This window comes from Solanum verrucosum, unplaced genomic scaffold (genome assembly GCF_900185275.1).
Source record: "Solanum verrucosum unplaced genomic scaffold, falcon-dt-bn FXZP01000060.1, whole genome shotgun sequence".
In the NCBI taxonomy this organism is placed as follows: domain Eukaryota; kingdom Viridiplantae; phylum Streptophyta; class Magnoliopsida; order Solanales; family Solanaceae; genus Solanum; species Solanum verrucosum.
Genome location: NW_026020129.1, coordinates 4,301,306 through 4,313,732, shown reverse-complemented (window position 1 = coordinate 4,313,732; position 12,427 = coordinate 4,301,306). Strand labels below are relative to the sequence as shown.

At 34.2% G+C, this 12,427-nt stretch overlaps 1 protein-coding gene across 1 annotated transcript; it reads right to left on the bottom strand.

Annotated features, from left to right (window-relative positions):
* Positions 1-1,312: 1,312 nt before the first annotated feature.
* Positions 1,313-9,778, bottom strand: LOC125826665 (premnaspirodiene oxygenase-like). The gene is made up of 3 exons (XM_049506023.1): positions 9,648-9,778; positions 2,457-3,229; positions 1,313-1,918 (listed from the first exon to the last, which is right to left on the bottom strand). The coding sequence occupies exons 1-3, from the start codon at positions 9,757-9,759 to the stop codon at positions 1,313-1,315; spliced, it is 1,491 nt and encodes a 496-aa protein (XP_049361980.1). The 5' UTR covers positions 9,760-9,778.
* Between the last annotated feature and the right edge of the window lie 2,649 nt (positions 9,779-12,427).

Below are 12,427 nucleotides of genomic sequence, written 5' to 3'. Positions count from 1 at the left end.
AACCCAACTCTAGAAATGTTGTGGGTTGGGGCGGGCTAGCCCTTTGTTTTTTTTTTCTTTTCAAACTTAAAATTCTATAACATCAAGAAAATGAGAGGATTTTCAAATCAAATATGACAAATAATGGTGTTGTTTCAGTAACACTAGCAAAAAATCTAGTTGATTAGCATGTATCTAGGATACTAGATACGTGAGATACATGTATCTGGTGTGATGCATCCCAGATACGGGAGCGAGATAAGTGAGTGGTGAGGGTGAGGGCGATGGGAGGGAGGCGAGGGCGCGAGATTTGTCTATGTATCCTAGATATATGTGAATCTCACTTGGATTGAGTGTATCTAGAACAAATTACACCTAATTTTGAGTCCATGTATCTAGACGCACCAAAATCTGGTAAGATTCGTAATATTACAACATAACATGCATCTAAGTAATTATCACATACAATAAGAAGATTTCTATAAGTTACCCTTAAATAAATAATTTTGGCCATGCGACCCCTGCCCTACCCCGATTAAGCTTCAAGGGCCAAGGGCTGATATGAAGGGCTTATAAGCCCTAGTTTTAAATGAGCTAGAAAAATCTTATCACAATTAAATCCCAATAATGGGTTGGGTTGGGGCACCCCATGAGTTAAGTCCATTTTAACGGCTCTTGTTATTATAAGAGCTGAGAAGTTCTAATGTCATAGTATTTCACTCGGTATAACACTAGTGATCACTTGAATGACTTTGAATGAAAATATCCTCAAATATCAAAATATCTATTCAAATATTAATGTCAAAATATAAATCATAATTTGGTATAGAAGTCATGTTTTCAATTAATGTCATGACGAATTATTTTCTTCAACAAAGTACTAACGTGTTGAATAAAACAATAATGTTCTTTGTGTAATATTTCGTGTACATTAACATAAAGTTAATGCATTTCATTAATTTTTCTCATGTATCCAACTAAACTTGCCCTTAGTATTTTCCAATACTAAGGTTTACTACTAATTAACATTGTTACACAAGATATAAGTGTGATTTGGTTGCTCTTTGTGCTCGATATACTGCTACACTAGTGTGGTTTATCCGTTTTTTCGTGGAAGGAAATAATCTTATACCTCAGGTATTAGGAGGGAATTAAGTTTCTTAAGGACACACTATGAACTCAGTCGAGTCGGATATAATTCTGTTTCATCTCCATTTCTGGTTCTACTTAATTTGAAGTATTATAGTATTTTATTTTCGAATACAGTAAGAATAACAATAACAACCGTAGTGTTTCTTTGATCACTAACTTCAGATACTTCAATTCCTCGAGTTCATTGTGGAATGGCAATCAAGTGAAGATCATTCTTCCTAGTTGCAGATATTCCAAGTGTTTCAGTCATATCCAGATCCTCCGGTTGTTGTCCATAAGGAAGTTTCCAATCGAAGTGATAAAGCAACTGTGCTAGCGGATACACAACATTAGCTAAACCAAAATGCATTCCTGGACACATCCTGCTTCCTGCACCAAACGGAATATACTGAAAATGATTTCCGTTAAAATCCACACAACTGTTTTCAAATCTCTCTGGCACAAAAGTTTCAGGGTCGTCCCAACTTTCAGGATCTCTTGCAATAGCCCAACCGTTAACTATCACTTGGGCTCTAAGAGGAATAGTGTATCCATCAATTTGTGTTTCCTCTCTGCATTGCCTAAGGCCTAAAAGAGGAGATGCAGGGTGTAACCGTAGTGTTTCATTGATCACTAACTTCAGATACTTCAACTCTTCGACATCATTGTCATTCAAATCTTTCTTCCCTTTACAGACACATCTCACTTCTGCCTGTGCTTTGGTCATGACATTCGGGTTCTTCATCAGTTCAGACAACGCCCATTGTATTATTACTGATGAAGTTTCAGTTCCCCCGAAGAACAGGTCCTACAACATTGAAGCTCAGCTATTAATATATGATTTTGACAAATGATGAAACTAACAAAAACTACCACTTGAGGTAGCTAGGAACTTAAGAAATTAAAACCTTTGTACATCCCATTTTATGTAACATTATGCCACTACATGGAGTTTAAGAAACAAAAGAACGACTTCCCATTTGTTCTAGCCTTGGTGGACAGAGTTACCTAGTATCTGTTTCTGGTGGCAGGTATTCCGTGGAATTAGTCAAGGTGCGCGTAAGCTGACCCAGACACTACATTTATCAATAAAAGATAAATATACCAACAACTAAACGAAAGATGGTAATATTTCCACATGTTTCTTAATCTGTTCCTCTCCTTATAACAGAAATAGCTATTATATCAAACGGTTAAAACATGAGAGAGGTAATATGTGCATGATTTTTAGATTAAGAAACTTGCAGTCTTTTTTCGTTCGTCTTAGTGTATGTGGCACAATAAGTGTAAACATGAACAAGATTCTAAATGAATGATTGTTTTGATGAGATAAGAACCAAACTTACTAGAATGACTGCTTTGATGTTGTTGTTTGTGATTGGAAATCGAAGTTCACCATTCTCCATAACCCTGAGTAAAACGTCGATCAAATCTTCACCCCCAAACTCACCCCGACCCTTTTCCTCTTTATGTTCATGAATAATTTTCTCCAAGACTACATCAATCTTCTTATGCATACTCATCAATCTGCTTCTCGTTCCACTAATTTCGCGAAGTAATGTCCAAGAAGGAAAGAAATCATACACATTAAATCCGCCTGATATGGCTAGTACTTCCCTCATGAGCATCAACAGATTATCTCTATCATCCCATACTTTTCCGAAAGCTGATCTACATATAACAGAGCTAGTAAGTCTAAGAACCTTTTCAGACATATTAACCACAACATTGGGCGTAGAACGAATGGATGCAACAAGATCATGAACCTCATCTTGTCGAACTAAACTAAATGACTTGACCATCTTTGCACTAAGTAACTCTGAAATGCATATTTTACGCATTTGTTTCCAGTAATCACCATATCTTGCAAATACAATGTCATTTTGACTATAAAAGATTATATCAGATGCCATAAGCTCTGGCCTTGCTGCAAAAGAAAGGTCATGAACTTTTAGTACTTGTTTTGCCATATGTGGAGACGATACAATAACCGCATCTATTTCCCCTAACTGCAGGTGCATTAGTGGTCCATATTTTCTTGATAAGTTTCTAAGAACATGATGTGGAAGTTCTCCAATAAGGTGATGAATGCTTCCAATAATAGGCAATTTCCATGGACCTGGTGGCAATCTTTGGTTAGTTTTTTTCGATTTTCGAATGAAAGTAACTAAGAGGAGGAAAAAGAAAAGCAAGAATGAAACAGTATTGAAATGAATCTCATGCATGTTTATACACTGGGCAGGAAAACAAGAAAAATTAGGAGGTTAAATAGATATAGGGTTTGACTTGCAGGTCTCACTTATATTTGATGTGCCATATTTTGCTGGTAGGTAGTAGTGCAAAGTTTTGACTTGTAGGTCTCACTTAATTTCCTGGTTATCTGTTTATTGCGATATAATATTTATTTTGATTATTATTTAAATTTATTATAGTATATCGTTTAAATTCACTGTTAGATAATAACGAAAAAACTCATTTTGTATAACGATTGATTTGATGTGATCATGTCATTGTTTTAACATTTTCTTCGTATTTTGTCTTTATTTATTATATAATAATTCTATTTTATCTTTTACCCTACTTTTTCAAGAATAGCTCTACCCAAGACCTTAATTTTCTTATAGACTTGTCATCAAATTATGAAAAAGTGACATTATATAACGACGAATAACGTAACAATACAATTTATCCAAACGTTATTATATTTACTAAAACAATATAGGATTAAAGAGTATATCAAACACCATAAGCTCCGGCCATGCTGCAAGAGAAAGGTCGTGAACTTTTGGAATTTATTTTGCAAAATGAAGAGATCATACCACAAGTACTGCATCAACTTCCCCATCAATGGCCTTTTTTTTTGTGGCTAATTTTGCTGCAAGACAAGTAGATTAATTTTTTTTGTGGCTAATTTTGCTGCAAGACAAGTAGATTAATTTTGAGGTGAAGAATTTCGATGGGTCGAGCTCATCTTCTTCGTACTCATCTTCCAGTTTCAATTTGGATTCGCCAGTATGGCTGAGCATTTCTCCACCGGTGAATTTGAGTCCAAAAATTCATAGCCCAAGTCACCGGAACTACTTGTTGTTCGTACTGCTCCTCTACCTCAGAATCCCCCTCTTTCATCTTCACTGCTTGAAAATTTTGTACCGATATTGATCATTAACGGGAATCTGATTCACCATCTCCGCCTAGTGCATCATCCCCGGAGAGATATTCAAGCAGAAGTATTGACTCATCACCCAGAATTTCCGATGTTTGGGATCAGAATATTGATTCTCCGATGAGAATCAACAATTACATACAACAGAATGCATTAGTTTTAGTTCCACCACTACCACCGCCTCTTTTGATTAGTATTCCGGCTTGTGTACGGTCTCCACCACCACCAGTTAAAAATTGGGTGAGTCCAAAACTCCAACACCACCTATTTCTAAGCCTCCAGTTCTAGTAACTCCGTTAAGACCCATAGAACTTGAGAGTCCAATGGTGATTTCCCTAATGGAGTTGTCTTGTAATAAGCAACCCATTGAGAAGAACGAGTAGAGTATAGTAAATAACATCATTTTAACGGTAAGAGCATACTCAATTAATAAATCAAAGTTGAAGGGTATTTTTGACCATTTTCCCTTCTTTCAAAAGATCTCAAACCTCACAAACTCAAGAACTAATAAATTATTTACTTTTTCGTAAGTAATAACCCAGATGCAGATGTAAAATTTTCAACCGGAGTTATTGGATTGTTATGGTGTTGAAAGAAAATGTAAAGTTTGAGACAAAGTTTGTTTCTGAAATCTTTTCATTTTTTGGGTTTTCTTTTGTTGCTGCTCGGATCGTCCCGAGTTGTGTTATAATGATGAACAGGGGATGAAGAAGAAGGAGAAGATTCTTGTTTGTTGCTCTAACACAACGCGTAAGGCCTACAAGATTATTGTTATTTTGTTTGACTCTAAAAAAATCAGCCAACAATATCGATTTTATCATTAAGCATCAACCTTCTTAGACTAGTATTTCTTTCCATTTTAACGCTCTGAAAAAAGAGTCAAATGAATATGGAAATGGCATAACAATATAATCCAACGAAATTTTTTCAGCAGATGAATCCTTCACAGGTTTGCCTACTGTATTTTCCGCATCCTAGTTGTTTGGCTTCTTTTGAAAGAATGAGTAAGGAAAATGGGTTATATGTTTATTGGGTTAGGTTTTTAGATTGGTCGGAGCACGAGTTTAAAATGGGGAATGGGTTTTTTTTTAAATACGGGTTAATTTGAGTCAATTTGGGAGTTCCGTCAATTGAGGGGTATATATGGTGAAATTAGTGACGGCAAGGGTATGAATAACTTCATTTTAATGCTAGGGATATAGTCAACTAATAAATCAAAGTTGAGGGGTATTTTTAACCCTCTTCCCTTAATACTCTGTTTGGATCATTGTTATCTATTGTTTCATAATGTATTGTATTGTACTCTATTGTACTGTACTGTATGGTAAATACAATGTTTGGCTAGAGTGTATTGTTTGTTGTTGTTTAATAACATTTTAATTGTTTCCTTTGATTGTAGCGTACTATATTGTAATTTATAAATTTACTAAAATATCCGTAATTATTCTAGGGTAGGAGGTTTGACTAGAATTAAATAACATAAGGTAAAGGGTAAAATAGTATTTTGAAATATTATGTAAAGCTATGACTAGAAAAAGAAATTAAGTAACAATGGAAACACACCAAATCGGTTGTTCCATAAAATAGGGGCTTTCGTTGTTACGTAACAACGAAATTTAACAATACAATACAATACATTTTAAGTAACAATCAAAACAAACATTGTAGGTATAGTAACAATACAATACAATGGGTAATAATGATCCAAACAAAGTGTAAATAAACAATGATTTTACCATGACTGCAATTTTAGAGAGACGCCAAAGCGAAAACAAGTTGCAGTAAAACCTCTCTAAATTAATATAGGCGGGATCATGATATATTAGTATTTTATAGAGGTATTATTTAATCGATAAATTAATATTTATTAATTTAAAGAGTGTTTGACACTAAAAAAATTGTTTAGGGATAGAATCTCAAAGAATTTGAAAGAACCACTTATAAAAACGTCATTCATGAACTTGAGGTCATGATTAATGATCTTGGTTACTATAATAAAATGGATGTTAATAACCTATATTGGATTGTGAAAATGATACATGTTCAGAGGTCCAGAGTTTAGAACAAATTGTGGATACCATTGGAAAAACAATGTTGATGATAAATTTGATAATACAATACCTTTGGAACCATTTACGTGGAAGGAAACACTTGCATCTAGATCTCTTCACAATTTTATGGTGCAATTCGAAAAGACATCACCAAAATTTTGGGATGCAATAAGAAAAGTAGAAATGAATTTCAACTAGATTTAAATTTTAACAAAAAACAGAATATAATAGAATCATATTTCACTAAATTTTCTTAGATATATTTATACTTTTAAAGAAGACCAAACTCATCGGTGGCTCCCTAAAGTTGGCACCAAGTTTCACATAGACACTTCAACTGTGCGATGTTTATTTTAGACACCTCATATAGGGTCCCGCTGTATTCTTTTGACACTTTTTTTACAATAAGAAAAAAGATGAAGGAGAGTGTAATACACTCGTTGATGACGTGGCAAACAACCAGTTAAATGATTACATGTGTTATTTTAAGTTAAAAATTATTTTAAAATCTATTTAGTAAATAAAATAAAAATATTATTCTAAAAAAATCAATCTAACCCCTCCCGCATGGTAGTTGTCTTCTCTACTATACCCAACAATTTTCTTAATTTGCTCTTTAAAATTGTTTTAGATTCTTTTTTTCTTTCTATTTTAGTATTGTTTTGAGAAAAAAAAAGAGAGGAGGAGGAGGGAGACAAGGAGAGAAAGAAAGAAAAATGATATAATATGAGTGTTGATATCCATTTTTTCCAGCGAAAAAGGTTGAATCGGAAATCGTATTTTTTCATTACACTCTATATCTCTTTTGTGTTTTTTTTTTTTAAAAAAAATAAATCCTTTCTTTTACTATTTTTCATATTTATTCTTTTCTTCTTTTTAGTGTTGTTTTGTGGGAAGAGAAGAGGGAAAAGAAGAAAGAAAGAGAGATCAAATATGAAATATGGTGTTGTTATCCATTTATCCGGCAAAAAAGGTAGATGGAGTTGATGATACAATGAAGAAGAAAAAAAATGACTAAAAAACGGTTTTGAATCAAAAATTTGACCTCCATTAAAGGAGTTTAAGCTTGAAAAAATGGTGGGAGGTGGTGGCTTGAAAATTGGAGAAGAAGAAGAGAAAATAAAATAAAAAATTGGTTAAATTAAGCCTTTCACGCGCTATTATTGAGTGTATCACACTCACTTTGACATGTCAGCAAAAAACGTCAAAATGACACATTGGGACCCTACATGAGGTGTCTAAGATGAACATCTCCCAGTTAATGTGTCTAAGTGAAATTTGGTGCCAATTTTAGTGGGTCATCGATGGGTTTGGCCTTTAAAGAATTATTAATTTATAATATTAATGGGACCATATATTTAAATACGGGTCTTCTGAAAATATATTATCTTATTATCTTATTGAAATGAGCAATTTTTTCCATTGGCCCAAATCGGGACCGAAGGAAATTATTATCTTAAAAGATTATTAATTAACCGAATATTAATTTAGTGAGGTTTTACGTATGTGGATTAATAGATATACTTCAGATATTATTGCTGATTAAATAAGTTAACTATCATATTACTCATATCTTTTGTCAATATATTTTGGCAATTTCAATGAACAAATGAGATCATCAATCTTATTCATGAAAATTACTTGGATTTGGTGTCAAAATCACATAACAGTATTTATGTATAATTCCAACCAAGATCAATTATTACTTTCTTAGGGGATAAACTTAGAAAGATTAAAATACAACTTTACATATATGATAATGGCATTTTAATCATGTGAAATGGCAATCAAGTGAAGATCATTCTTCCTAGTTACCGTAGTGTTTCATTGATCACTGACTTCAAATACTTCAACTCTTCGAGATCATTGTCATTCAAATCTTTCTTCCCTTCACAGACACATCTCACTTCTGCCTGTGCTTTGGTCATCACATTCGGGTTCTTCATCAGTTCAGACAACGCCCATTGTATTGTTGTTGATGAAGTTTCAGTTCCCCCGAAGAACATGTCCTACAACATTGAAGTTCAGCTATTAATATATGATTTTGCCAAATGATGGAACTAACGAAAACTACCACTTGAGGTAGCTAGGAACTTAAGAAAACCTTTGTACATCCCATTCTATGTAACATTATGCCACTACAAAAGAACGACTTCCCATTTGTTCTAGGCTTGGTGGACAGAGTTACCTAGCTAGTACCTGTTTCTGGTGGCAAGTATCCCGTGGAATCAGTCGAGGTGCGTGTAAGCTGACCCAGACACCACGGTTATAAAAAAATAATGATAGATATACCAACAAGTAAATGAAAGATGGTAAGATTTCCACCTGTTTCTTAATCTGTTCCTCTCCTGATAACAGAAACAGCTGTTATATCAAACGGTTAAAACATGAGAGAGGTAATATGTGAATGATTTTAAGATTAAGAAACTTCCAGTCTTTTTCCATTTGTTTTAGTTTATGTGGCACAATAAGTGTAAACATGAACAAGACTCACTAAATGAATGATTGTTTTGATGAGATAAGAACCAAACTTACTAGGATGACTGCTTTGATGTTGTCATTTGTGAATGGAAATCGAAGTTCACCATTCTCCATAACTCTGAGTAAAACGTCAATCAAATCTTCACCTCCAAACTCACCGTGGCCCTTTTCCTCATTTGGTTGATTCTCTTTATGTTCATGAATAATTTTCTCCAATACCACAACAATCTTGTTATGCATACTCATCAATCTGCTTCTCGTTCCACTAATTTCGTGAAGTAATGTCCAAGAAGGAAAAAAATCAGCCACATCAAATCCACCTATTAAGGCCAGTACTTCCCTCATGATCATCAACAAATAATCTCTATCATCCCATACTTTCCCAAAAGCTGATCTACATAAAACAGAGCTAGTAAGTCTAAGAACCTTTTCAGACATATTAACCACAACATTTGGCGTAGAGAGAATTGATGCCACAAGATCATGAACCTCATCTTGTCGAATTAAACTAAACGACTTGACCATCTTTGCACTAAGTAACTCTGAAATGCATATTTTGCGCATCTGTTTCCAGTAATCACCATATCTTGCAAATACAATGTCTTTTTGATGATAAAAGACTATATCAGATGCTATAAGCTCTGGCCTTGCTGCAAAAGAAAGGTCATGAACTTTTAGTACTTGTTTTGCCATATGTGGAGATGATACAATAACTGCATCAATTTCCCCTAATTGCAGGTGCATTAGAGGCCCATATTTTTTGGATAAATTTCTAAGAACATGATGTGGAAGTGCTCCAATAAGGTGATGCATGCTTCCAATAACAGGCAATTTCCATGGACCTGGTGGCAATCTTTGGTTACTTTTTTTCGATTTTCGAAAGAAAATAACTAAAAGGAGGAAAAAGAAAAGCAAGAATGAAACAGAATTGGAATGGAAGTGCAGAATCTCCATATTTCTATACTGAGCAGGAACTCAAGTAAAAGTTGTATAAATTGGATACTTATATACAAGAAAAGTTAGGTTTGCTAGCTGATTAAATAAGAAAAGTTAGGTTTGCTAGCGGATTTTTTATTGCTCATATTTGGGGTCAAAATCAAATAACAGTTTCCAACATAGTTAAATCTTAAAAAAGACTTGAACTTGATAGCTCGCTTACGAATCTTTCACAATTTTGCAAGCTCAAGTAAGTTTTTTATAACATTAGATCTACTAATTGTTGGGATATATACTATTAACCATATGTTAAGATATAATATTTTTTATAGACTAAATATTTATTCAGTTTTAATAGATCATATATTCGTTTATGGTGTTTGTTTACTTATATAGTAGATGATTTAGTGTGTAGAGTTTTATCTTATACACAGAGGATTAAATCATCGGTTCTTATAAGTATAAAGTTTTTTGTTCACAATCTAGGATGGAAATTGGACATACCATCGGTACGATTGTGGCACAAGATTAATGTAATTTATCTTGATTATGGGAACGGTATAGTTCCAACTTCTTGTGCTAGTGCATTTTGTATGTATTGAACGGGACCGAGTAGAGATAGTTGTTTTAGACTGACTGACAAAAACATATTCTCTAAACTATTAAATGTAGTTATATTCTTAATCCTGATATAACTATTATGATTTGTATATATTAATTATTGTTTTGATTTATTAAAAGGTGAGATTCTGAGATGGGTCAATATGTCTAGTAGGTTGGATGATCATAATATATATTAGTGAAATAATAAGTTAGTTGATGGAATCCATGTCTCGTTATAGAGATTGATTGATATGCCTTTTGAGAAACTTATAAGTTTTCATTGTGTCAAACATTGCAAGAGGATTTATGTAACATCCGACAATTTGAAATAACTATGAAGAGGCTTAGAATTTGAAATAGTCATTTTTGGAAGGAATTCAAAATCTGGAAATTTGGTTAAGTATGGAAAAAAAAGAGTTTTTGGCCAACTTTGAGCAATCATAACTCCTAGATAAATATGATTTAGGTGTATTTCCATTTATATTTGCGAATCTCGTGGAATGATCTTTCCAACGCCACCGAGTTTGCTCGATTCCGAGTTCGTATGAGTGAGTTATGCCCTTTGGAAGTTGGGCAGTTGGCAGGGAAGTCCGTCCGGAAATTGTGAGGGTATTTTGGTCTTTTCCCTAACCAATTCTTTTGGTTATATTAGTGTGTTAGACTGATTTTTAGATTAGTTTTTCCCATTTTAAAGAGTGAGAGTGAGGTTTTGTGGGTGAAGAGGAGAAGAAGAGGAGAAAGAGAAGATCAAGCAAGGTTTCGTCAAAGATAGTCGTGGATATCGTCAGGGGTGATCCCTACCAGGTATGTGAGTTCATAGTGATGGGTTGGTCCTTTCCCCCACACGCCAAACTCGTTTTATTTTCAAGAAAAGATTGGTTGTGTTGTTGAAGTTGTTGGTTGTGTTGTTGATGTTGTTGATTGTGTTGTTGAAGTTCTTTGTTGATTTGGGACATGTTTCCGGTTGTGTTTTTTAGTTGAAATCTATTGTATGTTGAGGGGTTTATGATTCTAAGTATTTGGGGCTGGAACCCTTTAGGTTGAGAAGGTTTAGAGTTGGAGAAATGAAGGAGAAAAGTCAAAGTTTTCGGGGAAAAGGGGTGGCGCGTCGCGCCTTGCAAAGCGCCCCAAGAAGTGTTTTGAACTTCTCCCCTTGGAGCGTTGTGCCTAGCAGTGCGCCCCAGCTGCCCTTCTGAGCTTTGTGGTTTGGCGCCCCGCGCCTCTCAGAGCGCCAAGGACGCCAACCTTTTCCATTCTTTCCCCACTTTTCCATGCATGTTCCTTGGTAATGTACCTATGTTTTATAGTTGTTTTCAACACTCCAAAGTACGTCTAAACGTCAAGAACTCATCCATAAACATGTGATCATCTACCTTGAATCCATAATCCAATTCAAGGCGAGTTAGGATCAAAGTCAAGTGAAGTTAGAAGTCAAGTGAAGTTAGAGCCGGGCTTAGAAGTTAAGAAGTAAGTCAAAGCAAGTCTTCAAAGTTTTCAAGAGTCTTCATTGAACGTTTTAACGTCATTTTAAGGCTCAAGTTTCAAGTTGAGTAAAGAGCATAGAGTTTCAAGTTGAGTAAAGAGTATAGAGTTTCAAGTTAAGTAAAGAGTCTCAAGTTTCAAGTTAAGTCAAGAGTATAAAGTTGAGTTCATTTCTCAAAAGTTATTAGGGAACTAAGTATTCCCAAAGGAGTTTATAAATGTTTTTACATTTGAGTAAGAAAGGAACCATGTTTTCCAAAAGAGTTTTGAGCAGTTTGAGCACTATCTCTTTTTGAGAAAAGATGAGTTTTGTGAAATAGTTTCTAAAACATGATTAGTATGACAAATCGAGTATGTCATCAACGTTTAAGCAGTATGGTCTCTAGATATACCATCAATGTTTAAGCAGTATGAATATCCCGAGTCATCAATGATCATATTAAAATATGGTTTTGAGATGTACTTTTAGAAAGAGTTTTCAAGAGCCTTTGGGCTAAGTTTTGAGTAATTATCTCAACTAAAGAAAAGTGTGTTTAAAACACTAATGAGCTAAAGTATTTTTGGTCTTGAGCACCGAATTGGGGACACGAGTTCATATTAA